Consider the following 19,982-nt stretch of genomic DNA (forward strand, 5'->3'; position numbering starts at 1 on the left):
CTGCGATACAATAGTTTACTTATTTGCGTACGTTTTTTTTTCTTCTAAATTTTGTTGCTATTTGTTAAAATGAATATGATATGCCATCATTCGTCCTGACAAACAATAAAAAAAATCATACTTTCACAGAAGGCCTTTTAACAACCAGTCGCCTCTGCTTCTAGTTGGGCTTAGATCAGACATTTTTTCAGTTAAATAGTTCAAAAGCCATGTTGTCATCTTCATAGAAACACCAAGTCTTTTTTCAATGCACACTTTGCTGTCGTGAAGGAACTTGCGAGCACAGAAATCTTGAATATTCTTAGAAGCCTATCAAACGTGTAGTACTTGAAAGATATTTGGAGATAAAACACATTTAAAGCTCCAGTCTTTCCTTTTGAAACCAATGGAAGACCAAAGAGAATCATGAAAGAATTTGACGCTTTTAAGTGACAGCGCTCCTTCTTTAATCACATAAATAAACCCCTAATGAAAAAAACTCAGCCAGAAAAAAAAAAAAGTTGCACTTCAAGTGAAGTTTATCTTTGCTTGATGCTTTAGATGGATCTCACCACTGAGGGATTCACAAGCAGAAGATGCTGTTTGCACAAATGATGGCATGAAAACAACTGCATGTATAAAATTCAATGCATGGTGTTGATTATATAGTTTTTTTTTCCATTTTTTTGTTTAATTCTGAAATGAACAGATGACTGTGTTTTTCAATGCAACAAATGCAAATTACAGTCTTCTTGACCTTACTGAACATTGAAATTCATGGATGGCTTCTGCCTTGACTGGTTATGTAGGTTTGTTTTTTGGCTGAGGTCATAACAAAAGAGAAAAGTTGCTAAAACAGCCTGTGTTTAGGCTGGCTGAAGGTAATGCATGACCATTGAGAGCCAGTGCATGTTTCAGAGCTACTGTAGATGTGCTGTCGTTACACACTGGACTTTGAGTGTGAAATGTGAAAACACACACTGTGACCTCTGAGCTCCGCGGCAGGAGACCTTAGCGGCACACCTGATCAGAAATCCTCAAATTATCACCAATTTTACTCCCTGGTATCAGTCGAACTTTTAGGAATCCTGCAGTCGGTGGAGTCTTTGCCGACTGCCTCTTTTCCTGTTTGCCTGGTCCTCAGCTCCTCCCTGCACTCCTACCCTGCACTCCCTCAACCCAACCTACAACCCCCCCCCCACTCATGCACACTGCGGCCTCTCTTTCTCCTGAGTACCGCAAGGAGTAACCTATCAAGCCTTTGCTGAAGGATGTTATAAATGAAAATTTTTGACAATATTCCATCCGCTTTGCTTACTGGGTTCAGTGATATGTGTTCCCCCGGAATATTGTAGTGCAGAACAACCGAAAACTGTCTCAATTTCCAGACTCCTTTTGTGTTTATTTGCTGTGTTGAAAATGGTACCTTTTTTTGTTAAAAATACTTGCAAGCACTTACAAGCTCCTACATTTTCTCTGATTGAAAAGACAATATTATGATGCCAATAATTTAGTTCAGTAATCCAAAATGTTATCCACTTTTAATAAACTGATACCCAGTGTTCCATCTGCAAACCCAGCTGTGCTCAAGGAGTGTCCACTGCAGCGTGATTTTTTTTTTTTTTTTTTATTGTCATAGCTAGTTTCACGTTCATCATTAAAGGAACACAAATCATTGGTCCAGTTCCAAAGAGTGATAAAGGAATCTATAAATTTTGCATTTACAAGATCCTGCAACGAAGGCGTTGTAAGTTACTCTTTCTGGGCACCGCAGGTTCGAGCAGCACCGACGTAAAGGAAAACCGAAACCTGGACAACCTGTCCTGCAAAGAAGGAGTGGGGGTGGCTGAACAGCTCCCCAATGGCAGCGGCCCCGGCAGCCGAAAGAGGCCTCTCGAGGAAGGAAACAATGGCCACTCGCACTCCAAGTTCAGAGCCAAGAAGCGCAAGAAAACTCCAGGGCCGGTCCTGCCCAAGAACGCTCTCATGCAGTTGAATGAGATCAAACCGGGTCTTCAGTACAAACTTTTGTCACAGACCGGACCGGTCCACGCCCCAGTTTTTGTCATGACTGTTGAGGTCAATGGACAGTTGTTTGAAGGCATGGGTCCCACGAAAAAGAAGGCCAAACTGAATGCAGCAGAAAAAGCCCTACGGTCGTTCGTTCAGTTCCCCAACGCTTCTGAGGCGCACCTCGCCATGGGCCGAACGCTGACCGTGAACACTGACTTCACTTCCGACCAAGCCGATTTCCCAGATATGCTCTTCAATGGTTTTGAGACACCAGCCGTACCGGAGGAGTCTTTCTATCTTGGCTCCAATGGCAGCAGCACTTTAGCCTCACTAGGCGAATACCCACTGCCCACAGCACCTGGCAGCAACCTCGCCCAGGCCCCTTTGCCCCCTCCGTCAGCATTTAGCTCCCCATCCAGTGGGAAAAACCCTGTCATGATTCTCAATGAACTCAGGCCCGGCCTCAAGTATGACTTTGTGTCCGAGAGTGGCGAGAGTCATGCCAAGAATTTTGTGATGTCAGTGACTGTGGATGCTCAGACTTTCGAAGGCTCTGGCCGCAACAAGAAGTTGGCCAAAGCACGGGCAGCACAAGCAGCGCTTTCAGCTCTCTTCAACATGCAGCTGGACCAGACGCCGTCTCGGCAACCCATACCAAGAGAGGGACTGCAGCTTCACCTTCCGCAGGTGAGGTGTCTGTTTTCCATATGTTCAAAAGTGAGGAACACAGATTTGGCTGAAGTTTGGTTAGTCACAGAGGCGTAGATCAGAAGCACAATCTGTTGTTGAATTTAGGCCCTTAATGGTTGTTGTGGCCACCCACTGTTTTCCCCTCAAAGAATTGCAATAACTTTCTAACCCTAGGGGAACGACAGATAACTCACTGTTGGTATGTGATTTTAATTTTGTGGAATTGTAAGTTCCTGACGCTTCAAGTTACTGTGGAAAAATATATCTCAGAGGTTTTTAGTTAATATGGTCTAGGTGAAATAGTTTTGTTTCTATTTTTTTTGTTGTTCAAATACTGTACTAGGATGAGAAGGTTTTCGTTCTCACCAATGATGGGTGATGACGTGTGTGTTTCGTTGGTTGGAACAACAACCTCCAGCTCCCTGGTTGAGGACGGATTTGAGGACCTCTGGTCTAAATGGTCCAGATTCAATGTTAAACTTGTTTCGCGGGGAACTGTCTTCTTAACCATGTTTGAGTTTTCCAGACAGGACATTAGAGAATTGGCTGTTAGGTGGTTTGAGTTCAGTGATGTCACCCTTGAATAATATTAGTTCAGTCCTTTGACTAATGCAAATGTTTAAAAAAGACGCACTGTTGAATCACCACTGTGACTTATTCAACTTGGAACAGCAAAACGTTGCATTATCTTGCTTACATTCTTTTTATTTCCATTATAAATAAAAATAATAAAATCTGTTTTGAAGCTATATAATATAAAGAAATATATGTAATGAAACATATATTTTCTACTGAATTAAAAAGACAGAATCTCAAGGGCCTCAGAGGGTACTCTTACCCCCGTTTGAGATCCTTCTCTTAGAGGTTTCGCTCATTTGTCTTCAGCAAGAACACGATGGGTTTTTTGGACCAAAGGATAGAAACTGTGAATGTGAAACTATCCCACGATGAGGCTGAATGGATTTGTTGTTTGTGCCTCTGCTGAGTGGTTTTAACGGTTGCCATAGTCCATGTTACTGTCGCAGCTTCCCTCATCTTTCACACCTCTTGCAAAGGCTGTTTAACTGAGGAAATCTTTTTTTTTCTCTCTCACTGACTGGCATAATAACAAGTCTCGTTTGAAGCTAAATGCAAACACTGTGACACATATAGTGAGCTCCAGAGAATTATAGCATCTGACAGTTTCAAGCTCACATATCACAAAACTGTGTGTGTGTGTGTGTGTGTGTGTGTGTGTGTGTGTGTGTGTGTGTGTGTGTGTGTGTGTGTGTGTGTGTGTGTGTGTGTGTGTGTGTGTGTGTGTGTGTGTGTGTGTGTGTGTGTGTGTGTGTGTGTGTGTGTGTGTGTGTGTGTGTGTGTGTGTGTGTGTGTGTGTGTGTGTGTGTGTGTGTGTGTGTGTGGACAGGTTCTGGCTGATGCAGTTTCCCGCTTGGTGGTGGATAAGTTCAGTGAACTGACTGACAACTTCACCTCCCCCCATGCACGGAGAAAAGTTCTGGCCGGGGTTGTCATGACAACAGGTAGAGCTGAGGAGAAGGAGATATTCGATGATGTTGAGAAACACAATGCAACAAGTTTTATCGTTGATACCTAATAGTTACTGGGAATATATGAAGGTTTTTATTTTAATTTTACTGAATTTCCAGTATGTATGCACCACTCAAGATATGTAGATGTAAGATTAAATACATTGTTCACCAATGATGGTTTATTACATTATTTAGTTTATTTATGTGCCCGCAACTTGCACTACAATAAGTTATTAAATGCTTCTGTTTGCTTTGTGTAAATGTATTTAAATAGAGATTTTATGTGTCACTTAATACTGAAAAAAATGTTAATTGACAGCACTAATTTAGCACATTTTAATATACATTTCTGAACATATGTCTGGTTTCAAAATTAGTCGATCAGTCATATGAAATGCTGCTTTTTTAATTCTCAAAACTCGAATGATCACATGCATTTTCAACATTTTCTTATGAGCCATTATGTGTTTGCCCACTGATTGTTGTTGTTTCATCCTCAGGCACGGATGTTAAAGAGGCACAGGTCATCTGTGTTTCCACAGGAACCAAATGCATCAACGGTGAGTACATGAGCGACCGCGGCCTGGCCCTGAATGACTGCCACGCGGAGATCATCGCACGTCGCTCGCTCATGAGATACCTATACACGCAACTGGAGTTCTACCTCGGGTCAGTGGGACAACATATTCTTTTTCCTCTTCTCACCATACATACATACATTTAAAGATTTCAATTGATCAAACTCAACTGTTTCACTGCTTGTTTAGCAACAACAAGGAGGAACATCAGAAGTCAATATTCACACATTGTGAAAAGGGAGGCTACAGGTTAAAGGACAACATTCAGTTCCACCTCTACATCAGCACTTCACCCTGCGGAGACGCCAGGATCTTCTCTCCACATGAGGCGGGAGTTGAAGGTAATGCAAGGGTCCTCATGACTCCTGCTGTCTGACTCTGCCTTATCGTCTCACTCAGACTCCACCGACTGTATCCGGATGTGTTTTTGTCTCCGCTTTACATTCTGTCTTGTTTTATTGAATTAAATCTGGAGATTTCCTCTCGGGCTTGATTTGGTTTAATTGGAATTGCACTGTGATGTCAACAATTCCTATAGCAGACACGTCCATGCAGCACTGAGTAATTAGAGCTTTTTGTCATTCTCTGTCTGTCGCCATCAGTTTCTCTCTTCCACCAGCCCACTGCCACTGTCTGTGTGATTAACCCCTCTTAAACTCTAGTCAAAGTGTTTTCTCTTGCACATGGCGGCCCAAATAGAGTACAGCCACATTTAATTAGTGGCTGAAAAGATGCTGCCGGCTGCTGAATGGCAGACGGTCTCGATAACGTAATAAATAGTCGTCGCGCTCTTTGACAAAGCTGTTGTGTTGTGATGTTTATTAATTTTATCTCTGTATATTTCGAGTCATCGCCTCGGAACCGATTCCTGTTTTTGTCCTCGTCCAGACCAGGGAGACAGACATCCCAATCGAAAAGCTCGGGGACAGCTGAGGACCAAAATTGAGTCGGGGGAAGGGACCATTCCAGTAAGATCCAGCAACACCATCCAGACCTGGGATGGAGTGTTGCAAGGGGAGAGACTACTCACCATGTCATGCAGCGATAAAATTGCAAGGTAATTCTTCATGTACTTGAACATGCAGTACTTGTGATAAATTGACATCCAGCAAGTGACTTGTTGATATCATGTTTAAGTCATGTGTCAGACTCCAGGTTCAAGGGCCATTTCCAGCCCTCCAGGTTGTTTTATGCACCCCACTGGAGCTTTATTTTTATTTGTATTCATTTTATTTAAAACAGAAATTATAAATGCCTGCACTTAATCTGGAAATGCGGCGGAGCAGATTTCTTGAAAGTGAAGGAATATTTGTTTTATAAATTTCCCAAATGCGAATGAATCTGATTTTATGGGCTAGAGACAAGGGACACTGTAGACGGGTCACACAATCAGACTTGAACCCATGGACCATTTAGAGTCGGGGTCTCAAACTCAGCTGACGGTGAGGCCAACAGAGGCACACAAGTCCACAGCCCGAGGGGAGGCAGGGTTTCTGTTGTGGTTTTTGCCTCGTCATTGGTAGCCAGTACATTGGTAGGAAGCTGTTGAGGTTGGAAGGTGGAGATGAATGCCAAAGAGAAGATTTATGGATGCGGTGAAGGAGGACATGAGGTTTGTAGGTTTGAGAGAAGAGGAAGCAGAGGAGAGGGTGAGATGGAGCAACGTCCTTAGTTCCAGCCCGGGCTAATTCTCCCGATTGAGCTTTTAGCCTTGTAACCAAGGTGCTACTTAACTTCTCATGTCCCTCAGTCACAGCGTGCCTCCTGCTGTGGCTCTGAACCCTTGAGTATACCTCTCCTGTTCCCCACTGACTGCTACTGGAGAAGTGAGTGGAGCTCAAGAACATGCAGTTCTCTGGTCCCTACATATGCTTTCCTGTGAGAGACTATTGTGACTGTTCTTGTAGATATGCTCTTTAATATATGGTGCTTGTGAGGGGGAACAGCAGTTTAATCATCTCTCCCAGGATCATGGTAGCACGACTGTGTAGATCACAGATGTGGTAACAAAAGGCAAAGATCACAAAGTCACTGTCAAGGTTCACCCACAACTTTAATGTAAATCTCTGTGCTCCCCCTCATTCTCACCTTGGCTAAGCAGATGACAGTGTATGGATGGACGTTTGATCTCTTAGATTTTGACATTTTTATTTTGTGAAAAGCCACCAGCTCCCGATCTTTCTCACTTTATGCCCTGGAAGCCTGCAGTTATAATGAATGGCTGGTAACGTGTTTGTGATGCAGAGGGAGTTGACTATTTCTAATTTGGCATCTCCAATGTTTTTGGGAATGTGTCTGTTTCCGCTGCATGGGCACACGGGGCTGACGTGGGCCTGCATATCCTGTTAGCGCTCGCAGCCATGAATCCAGAGATATCATTATACCTTCCCTCAGTTTCACATTAGATCCTTCCCACACACAAAGTATGCAGACAATATTGCACACCGCAACAATTGCCTCCCTGAAGGGCCTCAGGTCTCATACTTGCATATGCTTTATTGTTGTGTATGTTGGTAATTTCACACACTCTCAAACAGCCTGAGGTCAAAGAGGCAGAATGAGATGCGCTCATCATGGCAGGCAATGTCTCATTTCTCACGATTTGTGTTCAAGGGAATGTTTCAAATTGGCAGGGTGCGTCCCCTGAATGCATCTAGGTGACGACGTTCTCCGCCAAGAAATACTGGCAGACGGCAGAAAAAACAAGTGTCGAGGAAGAATGCAGTGTATATACATTCCTCTCCATCCTGCCTCCGTTTCTGCCGGTGTATGTGTTTAACTCTCTCTCCGGCTCTGGCTTGGCTCTCCCGGTGCTGCTTGACAGAGCATGTCAATGGGAAAATGACTGGGGAGAGATGCTTAATGACACAGAGCTGAAATACACAGAAGTTTGGGAGGGGAATGAAATTGGATACCCCAGAGTGTGCACAACTGTTGGTGTATCATGTAGTAAATCTGCTTGTCTACTTAGGAGCTAATATATTTTGCTTGGGCCAAATACACACAGAGTCAGAAGCAGCTTTGAGTCTTAATGATGGAACGCTTCTGAACTTGGGGGAAAAAAATACTCCTCATTATACTGTGAGACTACTACACACCGATCAGCCAATTTCATCAATGTCATGTCATCACTTGCCTCTAATTACAGTGACACAGTAATACATAACATAAATAGAAATATCTCAAGAACAGTCAACTTTCAAAACCATCATCAAGTTGTAACCTAGTAAGTACACCCTTGTGCTCATCTACCTACTGAACCTGTCATGACTGAAACTCAGTTTTCTGCTTTCACCATGGTAGCAAGATAACTCAACCCAATAACTGCCTGAATATTAAAAAAAACAATTGAAGAATGACGTAGGGATGGCAGTACTGCAAACTACACAAACAAATACTAATGTCATCCCTGCTTCTTCACACTAACTACACTACTGAACATTGTGTTTAGTAGCCAACCAAAATACAGTCTGCTTCTTCCTTTCAAGATGATTTGAATTAATGTGAAAAAACTTTTCGTGTACTACTATTATTCTTCTGCCGTCTAGGTGGTTGGTGGTGTTATTGTTTGCTATTCAGGACTCATCTGTACAGTGTTGTTTGTGTAATTTGTGGCCGGACTTCATCCTTCAAATGGTTTCACTTGTAACCTCCCTGGTGGTCAGGACCTATGGAAGATTATATATTTTTCATAAGCTAAAGACAGCCTGGGAGACTGTGGGTGTGGAGCGCTCTTCCAATTCAGCTTTTTCCAGATTTTTTTTCCATTGTGCCACGTTTGATTGGTTATTAAGTTGCTCCATCTCCAAATGTATTGGCTGCCCACCAGCCCAAGGCTCTGTCACTGTTTTTGTTTTTCTGTCAGTTGGTACTGACCACCGCAAACCATGACTCATCTAAGACAGCTGAACTTTTGACAGGATATGTGTGACCAAATGCCAGGAACTTGCTCAAAATCTTTTGTCTGTCTGTGTCCTTGGTCTTTAATGTTATGCCATGAAACGAAAGTGCGTCATGCTGTTTAAACCGCTGCCCTATAAATGGTCTTTTAAGGAATGTTTTTCATTGTTATGTCGGCTTTAAAGCTGGAAAAATGCGTCCGAAATTTCACGTCAAGACTCTCCTTCTGGCCGTTGATCACAGGTCTTCTGTGTGCCATTCTCCTTCGTCCAAATCCAGTGTATGTAAGTTTGTGAGTTACTTGTGTTTTTGTGTGTGCAGGTGGAATGTTGTGGGTATCCAGGGGTCGCTGATGAGCTACTTCTCAGAGCCAATCTACTTCTCCAGCATCATCCTGGGCAGCCTGTACCACGCCGACCATCTCTCCAGAGCCATGTACCAGCGTATCGCCGACATCGAGGACCTGCCACAGCAGTTCACCCTCAACAGACCTCTCCTCAGCGGTACGAGCCGAATCTAGACCATGATCACGGCAGAGCAGGTCATGTTTCAGGACCGACTCACTGATAAAAGGATCATGTCAAGATAGTGTCGGCTTGTTTTTATCTTGGCCCGTCTGTTTAGCTGACGGAGTACTCGCAGCACCGGTCATAAGAAAACTTTCTCTCCAGCAGCAATTTTAGGTGGATTATTATAATGAAATTTGAGTTGAAAGACTGACTAGGGGCTGCATCTTCTGAGTTAAGACTCGCAAGGAGAGCTGACAAGTGACTCTGATGAGATTGCAAGAAAGTCAATTTAAGTTGTGGAGTCTTTGACTATTGTATTACAATTTTAAAAATAAGATTGGTGGCAAGAAACTCAGTCTGCTTCTGTAAATAAAATAGAATATGAAATCATTACAATGCAAACATCAGTATTGAATCTCCCCCTTAAAGTACTGTACGGCCAGAGAGCCGCTGCCATCTACAATCGCATTGCGATGTGAATTAGAGCCTGAAGTTGCAGCTGTATATCCTCTTTGTGGTCTTAAACCAGGAACTCATAATGATCCTGGGAAGCTGACCGTAGGGATGGAGAAAGGTCTCCGAGGTTCCTTCCAGATTGAGCTTGTTACTTGGCCACTGCTTCTGAATGAACGGCTGCACATGCTTATTTAGGTCAGTTCAATCCTCACAGGGATTTGATGTTCCACACTGTACCGTTCAGTACAGCTGTGTGCCGAACCCAGCAGGTGCATAACTAAGTGCTTTGGCCACAGGTACCATTACAGGCCGAATAGTTTTGTGCCTTTTTTTTTATATACAGAAGATCGGTGGAACAAGATGTGTGGACATGAGACTCACTTTTTGGGCATGGACGTACATGATCACCCGTGTGTTATGTGGATTTGCAGAAAAGAGATGATCAGCCATGGGAAAACAAGACTTAGAGGAAAAACACCGAGTGAAACAGTTGCATCATCAATGCTTACACATGTTCAAGACTCAAGTAGTCCAATGCTTTTCCTAAATTTACATCTGAATCTAAAAAGCCCTTAATATGGACTTCAATATCACATATTTGCATGAAGTGCCATTACATTTTGTATATTATGGTATTTTTGAAAAAATCTGGTCATTTTATTGGAAGTGAAAATCTTAATGTTTCTCGAGCACAGAGAAAAACATTTTCAAATAATACACAACCTCAAATAATGCCTTTTATTTACAAGTTCACAGACGGATATATCGGGCTCATCAATATTTTACAACAAATAGAGGGGAGTTGAATTGGAACATTCATCTATTATTAATAAACCAAACAACGTAAACACCATTCCTTTAAATTATGTTCAATGAACGACGTGTTAAATATTCATATTTACTGACAAAAAAACTATTACTTTCCTTGCCGATTGTCTTTTACATGACTATATAGAGAACACATTTCATCTTCTACAAAGCTTTATGGTGCTTGCACACACAAACAGGCATCAATGTTATTCACGCCCCCAGTTGGTCCAACTGCTAAAGTGAGTATGACCACATCTGCTAACAATTACTTTGACTTTAAAATGCAGGTCCTCGATCGTGGTGGAAGTTCTCTTTCCAGTAACGACTGAACACAGTGGACCAATCTGGCAACAACACTGTGTTTTCTAAATGAAACCAAACTGCAGCAATTACGTTGTGAATGTCGTGGCCAGTTACCCAGATGCAGTTTCTTTTTGGAAAGTCGCCACCGCAACTGAGACAAATATTAGTGGCACAGATTAACAAAGTGGCAAACCCAAACGCCAGGGGAACTAAAGAGAAGTAGATGTTGGTTAACCTTCCTCACCCTTGTTAAGATTCTAGGTTATGGGACAAGACCAGGACAAAACCCATTTTCACTCGTCTTCTGTCTCGTCTTTTCTAGCCAAATTCCCTGCTCACTGTTCATATTACCTTTACTAAACGTACCTATTTAAGATTTAGACATTCAACTAAGAGCCACTTTTCTGTGTCACTTAAGCACTGTAGGACCCTTTTCTGGATAGAACGTTTGAGGCCTTAGAACTGTCCTGTATATACGCGGACAGGAAAGGGCTGCAGGGACTGATGCCGTATATTGAACTCCAAGGCTCACACAACTACAAATGCAGTGAGCTACTGTAGGAGGTGTCAACATCCACTGATAATGTTCCGTGTTGCAAAAGAGGCTGTCCCTCATTGATGCCTAGCGCAGGACACGCGCCTGGTGATGTCACATAGCAGCCCACCTCTGACACCATTTGTGCTGGGCTTCTAGCGGCACACACACAAGAGTTCCAGCCAGGATAAGAGCTGCCAGCGGAACTGTGTCAGTCTGGAATGTCATCCGAAGTCAACAACAGGTTGGGAGGTTTGCCCAACCGTGTGGAATCAGGTGGAGAGGAAGTGGTAGCATAAGCAGAACATATTCTCACCCGTAAGGTGTCACATATAGATTTATCTTCAAGTGGACTTCTTTGGTGACGTAGAGGTCTGCTTATCGAGTTACATGTTGACGCATACAGTGACTCAAATGTTTCGCCTCCCTTGTGACATCCAGTTTGAGGACACCATTTGCGGCCATGTGTTTCATTCATTGTGCCATTTAGTACACAGGGGATTATCATTTGAGGTGCTATATACCAAGTGACATGAAATTGGATATCAAAATGGAAAGGAGCACCACCTCATGGCCTGACCACAACTATGGCCTTTCATTTACATGACATGTTGCCAACGGCCTCAACATGCAATGCAGACTGCAGACTTCTGCGTCGCTCTGGGACATAGATGTCCACATGGAATGAATCGTGATGCGATGCCTTTGCAGTGAGAGTGGGCTGGGAGATCTTCTCAGTCAAGGCTGGCTAAAGAAAAGGGTCATTCAGGAAGTGCACCCTTTGGGCCGCTCACATGGAAGTGGGTTAAAAGAAATGATTGTTCATGAGAAAAGCAAGCGCTTGATTCTGAGGGACGATTAGCCAACTAGGCCAGCGTCTGTCCTGCTCCCGTGCTCCTCCACTCTGGTCGCTCGGTTTAAGGACATAATAGCAGACGGACATTAACCTTTTCCGCTTTACAGAGTTTTGAGCGATGAAGGACTCTGGCGAGAGAGGACTGCAGATTCCATCCTCTTTAAATCATCTGCCACAAGTGCTGCCAAACTGAGCCGTGGAGCGTGGCATGCTCGCACAGACACAGTGTGACGTAGGGATTTATAGCGTCTGTATATCTGTCACTAACTCAAGCCAGTGGAGGCTGGTGCCCTGTTGGGAGCTGGAGCAGCACAAGTCCCCGTGTGGGGACGTTAATGTCTTCTATCAGCGGGACAGATGAAGCGTTGAGAGGAGGGGGAAGAAAAAAGTGAGCACTTCAACGTATAACCGTTTCCATCTGTCCTTTTCTTTGTGGCCACAGGTATTAGTAATGCAGAAGCTCGGCAGCCTGGGAAAGCCCCCAACTTCAGCGTGAACTGGACGGTGGGCGATCAGGCCCTGGAGGTTATCAATGCAACCACTGGCAAGGACGACATGGGCCGTGCCTCGCGCCTCTGCAAACACGCCCTCTACAGCCGCTGGGTCCGCCTCCACTCCAAGGTACGCCGACTCATCAATTCAAATGTGTTTACATTCATGTCACATTTTCATTCCTGTCCCCAGCTCTCCTCCGTCCTCCGGATCAAGGTCCAGAAGCCCAGTTCTTACCATGACGCCAAGCAGGCGGCCACAGAGTACCACTCTGCCAAGCAGGCGCTCATCAAGGCCTTCCACAAGGCGGGTCTCGGGGCTTGGGTGAAAAAGCCCATTGAGCAAGACCAGTTCACTCTTAGCTCCTGAGGGAGACTCCCCTCTCTCCTCATGCTGGACCCTGACCCCAGTTACCAGCCGGCCCATTCTGACTCTTACCTCCGTCCATGTCTTTGCACATATGAAGGTGTGGATTTAAACTGTCTCATCCAACATCCATGTCATCGTCGCAGCCATTCCTCCGAGGACCCATGTGTCCGTCATCGCCGTTCTTCTTTTCTCATGTTAAAACTGGAATCCATGTTTCTCTCTTCCTTTGCCTCTTTTTTTTTTTTTATTTTCCATAGCAGTAGAAAGCCGTGACATCCTCACCAGAGTTTGGACCTAGAGGTGTATTTAATAAAGATAGTAACGATAATCTGCAATTTATTTAAGAATGATAGTCTTCAGGATGTAAATGTAGCTCAAAAAAAAGACAAAGAATGACATGACGTCATTGCCTCATATGTTAGAAGACTTGTTCCTAGCGTGTTTTATTAAACGTTGTTTGAACCATCTGCTGATGAGTTTGATCGATCCATGTTTGGTTCTGTTTACATTCGTTCATTCATTTTTCTTTACTCAGTCTCATGTCATACTTGAACAATGAGGGGTCACGCCGAGTGTCATGTAGCCCCCCCACCCCCGACCCCTCCACCTCACCTAGGGAAACTTTTCGAAGGTGCTGCCTGTTGTTCAGTTTGTTTCCTTCCTTTATCCGAGCCATGGCTTTGCATGGGAACTGAGCTGGGAGCAGCAGACGTGTGTGAATGAATGAATGCCAGCATAACTCCTCCACAGGCAGCTTTGAATCTCTGTCTCTTTTCTAGATTTCTTGTGATTGTGTCATTGAAGGGGGGTCGTGTCTCGTTTCGTTTTTTTCCCCTCCTTAAATTGGGCATTTAAGGATTTGTACTGCAGCTGTAAAGAAATATCGTTTCCAGAGTGTCACTTTGTTGCAGGGATTCACAGCAACAGCCCACAATATTGAAGTTATCCACAGCCCAGTGTGGTTGTGCGGCACTGACGTAAACATTACAACTGGTTTCAGACCCAAACATTTTTTTTAGCTTTCTCAAAGTTGACTTTTGTTTCCCCTATGTATCACAAATGTAGGTTGATGGTGTGAATCCCTCCGAAACTGTCAGTAGTTTACGGCCTTGTGTCTCACAGTGATGTCACTTTAGAAACTCCACCCGCACCCCAGAAGCTCTCTAGCCACCTCGTCCAGGCTGCGGTGTTTCAGGCTCGTCGCCACTGCAGAGAATTAATGTCCCCGTTGTTGAAACGTAGATGTGTGTGCTCAGGCTGCTCCAAACATACTCTGGAATCTTCACCAAAGACGATGTCCATGTGTGTTCCTGCCACCGTGTATTTGCTTTTCCGATCTTTATTTTTTTTATTTGTACAGACACTGTACATTGGAGGATGGACGCGGCGGTCCGGCTTCTTTAGTGCATCTGTAGCGACTTGTGGGCGCCAGTGGGGCTGGACCGGCCTCCAAGAGACGATCCCGTGCAACTGTATAGACATCTCTGGCTGCGTGTTGATGTTTGTTTGTCGTGACGCTGACTCACCGGGCAACACTCAGCATGGCGCCAACACTGCCGTGATTGTTTCGGGGGTGCTCCTCTCCCTTTGTAGCCGCCCATGTGTAAAGAATACAAAATGTATATGCAACTCTTCTCGACCAGCCGGCACATGTCATCATGTAACTGTGTCATCATTTCTTTTTCATGAGTGACCCAAAAGCAGGAACTGGGATGGTTGGAAGTTGGGTGCGCCCCTTTTTTGCAAAAGGACCCACACACCAAAGTCACATGCAAATGTCTCCTTTAATGTCACGCCATCTCGATCAGGAGTCCTCACCTTCCTCCCTCACCCCCTGAGTTTTCTACGCCCCCTGAAAGACTGCCTGCTTGTAGATTTGTATTTTACTTTTGAATGCACTAAAGATGTCAACTGATGATGTCATGATATGAGGCCGCCCCGCCTGTTTTGGACGGTAAGGCAACTATCACAGCAAGAACTGAACTGCATCTGCTCTCAACCCCTTTGTGAATCCTTGATGATGATCAGTGTCCCCCACCTCACCCTCCTCTCTCTCCCCCCCCCACAGGGGTTTCTGTTTTTATTTGATTTCGTTTTTTGGCCCAGAGGTCGACGCCCTGGGATTAGAACTCCCCCCACACACACCGACCCCCTCTGATGTGTGAATTCCTCTGCTGACAAAATCTACGATCCTTGCATGTTCAACACTGATGCTGCACCTCGCATGATGAAAAGGATTCCTGTAGAATAAAAAGATAAAGATAGATATAAAAAAGGAACAAAAGAATAAAAGAGTTCTTAGTTTACTTTTGCACATTGTTGGAATTCTTTTCTTTGATCAAGCACAACCATTTGAAGAAAGTTAAGTCTGAAGAAGTGTTGCGCCACTGCTCCTTCCGTGGCCTCGGGACCGGATCTGTAGAATCACCTGCCCACAGTAAGTGCTTCCATCTCGACCTGCCAACGCTGTGATCTTCAGCCTCTGCTATTGTACTACGCCTATGTTTTATGCACAGTTACATGCATTTTTAGCATTTAAAATATCATTGATATGAATAGGGGAGTTTCTCATTGTGTCATCAAAACCGGAAGTTGGCAAACAAGGAAAACGCACTGATGAAGATCTCGTACGACTGCGTGGAACTATTGCCGTGTTTTTGGCTGTGACATTTAGTGTCATCGACGGGTCACAGAAAACAAAAGTCGTCGGAGGAAAGCAAAACCAGCAACTACGAGCCAAAAAAATCTGGATTGCGTCCGAAGCAAACACACATACAATATATCACTTTTATCAGGACACAGATTCATGAAGGGAAAGCTGCGGTGTTACAGCCAATGTTTAACCACTTTGCTCGCTTTACATATCCAGTGCCTCCAACATGGCGACTTCTGGTTTTGATGACACTTCATGAAAACCCTCAATAGTCCATAGCGAGGGACAGCCACATTAGCTTTCCACACATCACTTGCATCACCCATTTGAGGTCTGGAGAAGACTGTTATAATGGATCCACCTGTCCCTGGACCTATTATCATTGTTTTACTGAGAATTTGAATTACATCTGCTCTTATTTTTTTTAAACTCATTTTACTGAAGAAGGCAAAAACGGAATGCTACTGTCGCTGGAACTGCCATGGCTCACTATAATAAACAAATCGTGTTCACTGCCTGAGGCTAACACTTCCACTACAGCGGGTGACTCTTCCCTCTAGAACAGTCCTGCAGTTGTTAAGGTTAACTTAAAGTTGGGGGGGGGAAGAGCAGTATTTTCTGCATTACTGTGGAACAAGTCAGCGCACTTTATTTCAGGTGTCTGGGTGGAAATTTAAGGTTATATAATATAAAAAATTCTCTTCTTAGGGAAGAGGGAAGAGTAATGTGGCTTCTAATTTTCATTTTCAAACCAGGACCCGTAACGTTAGTGGCGTACAGGTGACGGTGAAGATGAAGACACAGTTCCATGAAGCCTCACCAGCCCATCACTACCTCACGTGTTGCTCCTGTCTTCACTGACAGTAAACCACCTTAAAAATGAAACAATATTTCTTTTTCAACATAAAAGCTCTGTAATGGCGACACTCTGAGCCTAAACCGCATGACTTTTCACTAAATGACCAGCTGAGAGAAGCAAAGACCCGCGTGTGTTCATGAAGCGCTGTTCACCAGAGAAGTGTTACCGACTTGATGGTAGCTTTTCAAGTCAAAGTGGGTGTTTTCTGGGGAGAGTTCAAGAGTGAAAATAATGCCCTCATCCACATCCTCATCCAACTACAGCAGATGTATCATTGGGTCTGAAGTAGCTGGAGTATGGGGCGTGGGGTACGACCGGGCCCTTGACGCCTGTGGGCAATTCTGCGATTCACAAAGTATTAGAAAATACATTTTCATATTTTTTTTTCCAAGTCATGATGAAATGTATTTTTGTCCCACCCTACCATCCTCATGAAGCTGGGCCACTGGATGCATGTGATACATAGATGTAGCAAGCAAACGTGGCTGCTGTCCGGTTGCAGTGATGTCCAGTACTGGTTTGTCATGTTGTACATATTCCTCAGAACCTTCGCGTCGGCCTCAACCACCGCAGCAACTGACAGAATCAACTCTCATCACATCAAAAAGTGCTTCCAATGTCAGAGCCTCAGAATCATTTGAAAACCAATTTCCTAAACTGAAAGTATCATCCCCTTGTTTGTTTTTGTCCTCCGCACAATCATTTGAAAACATTGCGTGCAATTATTTATTTTCTAGCCGATTGGAGGAAACGTTGACCAGTGCTCAAAGAGAAACCACTCGCTTCTATTAATAGGACCTTTCTTTGCTTGCAGAGAGAATCCATTTTCACAGACAAATTACAAATGTGCTGGGTGTCACTCAGACTCAAGGTGAGGCGGGATTAGTCCGACGGAAGCGGCTCATGAATTTGACTCCTGGTTTTAATCTTCGGCTCACACGGGGAGCGGAGTCAGGTCATCAAGTCGTCTCACCGCTGCCCGTTTTAACAAAGTTTAGCAAGAGAATAGACCTAATCCAAAACATTATTTTATAATTCTCTCAGAGTGACGCGGAGGATATAATCCGTCTGAAGTTTCGTCAGACTTTTCAAGCTGTCAGTGAGAGACATAAACAAACCCACTTCAGACGAGCCGAATATTCAGTCTGAGTCATTAGAGGCGAGTCCTTGGAGAGTGTGGACCAAAAAAGAAAAAAAAGTCGAGCGGCGGAACTCTGCGGATTCTTGCTGCTAATCAATTATAAATCAAATATTAAACTCTGCTTTAAGCACTTTGACATGATGAAACAGCAGATTGGAAACGGCGGAGTCAAACCCAACCAAAACGTGTCAGAAGCTCGGCTGGTGAATAATTTAGAGCCTGTTTGCCGAGACCATGTTGATGTTTACTTTCAAGCCGCAGCATTTCTTACAATCGTCCTGGCAGACGTCGGGCGTCTGCGAACCATTAGTAGGCTCTTCACTGTAATTGGGAAAACAACACCCACAGACACAAATAGGACGGGCGCAGGCTGATCACAGGCGATCAAACGTACAAATGAACCTTCGGTCCAACCCTTTTACTGTTCGCGGCTTTGGTATCAGCGACTTGGGATGGTGCGCTGCTTTCTCTGGGAAGAAACTTGAGTCTTGTAGGCGCTCTGTCTCGAGACAAAGCGCGTTCTGCGCAAAAGACCGAGATGTGAACACCAGCGGTTTTGGCCGCCGACTTGATCCCGGCTGGAGAGCTGCACCTTGTTTTGGGAAACTCTCACCTCAGGCGACTCAGCACTAGATGCCGGAATCTTCGTGTCTAGCACGACTCCACACAAACCTGATAGACGCAGTACCATGTTTAGGGTTTGGTATTTTCTTACTCTACGCGTCAAAAACAAGCAACTAGAGTTGACTGAGAACTAAAATAGTGCGTACCGCCTCAGACACAAACGTGTTGAGGACAGCGTTCTGAGTCCCTTCGTGGGATGCATCATGGGAATCCATGTCATTGAGAGTCATCTACAGCGTTAGCACGGTGAAACATCATGAAAATCCTTAACATATACTGAAGTGTGAATAAGCAACGGCGATCTATCTAGCAGTAATTTAACTATAAAACTCAGACTCAACAGGCACAGACACTCTGGGCAGTAAAGGGTCTGATCGCTGTCTAGGTGCACAACATTGTTCAAAAACAACTTCTCAAACTCCCACCCGGGAGCTGCAGGAAAATGGTGCTGGGGAACGGAAGCGCAGCGCAGCGGTCCGGGATGTTTGATAACTCATGTGTTTTCAGCTTTATTAGGTTGATACACCGTCTCGCAATTGGATTTTTTTTTCTATTCAAAACATTTTTTTTCATAATGATTTCTGACCATGATGTGATCTGCTTTGCAAGGCAGCATAACAAATGGCAACATTAAAGTGTCATTACGTACTGCCGCTTACTTACCAAATAAGTTTAACATGTTGCCTTTTGAAGTCAGAGGAAGGGCTCCATGTGACTGTGATCGTCGTTTTGCAGTGCTTGCACAATGTTTGCCTCGTCCAATTCGCTGTTTCCGTTTATTTGATAAAACCCGAAATGGTGATCTAATGCTAGCTTTTTTAGCCAAGTTTGTTTGTTTTGCTATTTTACATGCGTGTGTCCAGACCAGGCTGCGTGGCCAGAATGTCGCACGTAGCGGATTTAAAAACAAAATAATAGTATTTGTACGAGAATTGCAGCGCTTATGTGAATCATTTTTTTGGCTGACAAAAATAAACAAATAAAAATCTTAAAGGTCTCATGTATGACAACGCACCCGGTGGAAAAGAAAAAACACAAAATAAAGTCAGAGTCCCGTCTAAGAGATTGCAGCAGATGCGCTTCTACATACACATTTTGTCCAGGGTTGCATACTTTACCAGAGAACAGTCCATTGTTAAGAGAGAAAAAAGACAAAGCACCAACTGGCGTGTGTTTTGCCTGTGTTTTTGTCAGAAAGTTTGAGCTGCCTGGCTCAGATTACTTCAGCTTACTTTTGTTACCCTGTACTCTTGTTGCCCGCCAAGCTTTGTCTCCGCCCACCAAAGAGCGTCTGCTGTTCGCTAATGTTACACCAGTTATGATGAACTTTTCGAGCCAACGTCCGCCTTCAGGCTGCTTGGCTACAAATGAGAATGAAAGTTGGACAGTAGTGGTTTCATTGAGAAGCTGGTGTTTCATTAGCGCCTCCTGAGAAGTTGAGCGTGATGCCGCGGCGGGACTGTGCTCACCCTCATGTTAAACAAGAGCACACATGGAAGACATGGCCAGGCTCATCTGGCCTGGGTGTGTGGGAGAGGCCAGCGGCTGGCGCCCCTGAGAGAAATGACAAATCATTAGCTTTGGTCCGGGTGAATGGGAGTCGCACTCTTTCAAGGTCCACATTTCCATTTCAATTTTCTGCTCAACGGAGTTGATGTATGTGAAGAATCAGATGGCTGCAATGGC

At 44.3% G+C, this 19,982-nt stretch overlaps 1 protein-coding gene across 4 annotated transcripts in view; it reads left to right on the top strand.

Annotated features, from left to right (window-relative positions):
• Positions 1 to 15,325, top strand: part of adarb1b (adenosine deaminase RNA specific B1b) — a 108,656-nt gene extending 93,331 nt beyond the window's left edge. For all 4 annotated transcript variants that reach the window (XM_053878247.1, XM_053878249.1, XM_053878248.1 and 1 more), the window contains 8 exons: positions 1,754 to 2,679; positions 4,088 to 4,202; positions 4,712 to 4,880; positions 4,979 to 5,130; positions 5,678 to 5,846; positions 9,011 to 9,192; positions 12,601 to 12,779; positions 12,843 to 15,325. In XM_053878247.1, coding sequence (XP_053734222.1) covers positions 1,754 to 2,679; positions 4,088 to 4,202; positions 4,712 to 4,880; positions 4,979 to 5,130; positions 5,678 to 5,846; positions 9,011 to 9,192; positions 12,601 to 12,779; positions 12,843 to 13,019 — 2,069 coding nt within the window. In that variant the 3' untranslated portion in view covers positions 13,020 to 15,325. The remainder of the gene's footprint in view (positions 1 to 1,753; positions 2,680 to 4,087; positions 4,203 to 4,711; positions 4,881 to 4,978; positions 5,131 to 5,677; positions 5,847 to 9,010; positions 9,193 to 12,600; positions 12,780 to 12,842) is intronic.
• Positions 15,326 to 19,982: the final 4,657 nt, after the last annotated feature.

The sequence above is a fragment of the Synchiropus splendidus genome, chromosome 10 (genome assembly GCF_027744825.2).
Source record: "Synchiropus splendidus isolate RoL2022-P1 chromosome 10, RoL_Sspl_1.0, whole genome shotgun sequence".
NCBI lineage: Eukaryota > Metazoa > Chordata > Actinopteri > Syngnathiformes > Callionymidae > Synchiropus > Synchiropus splendidus.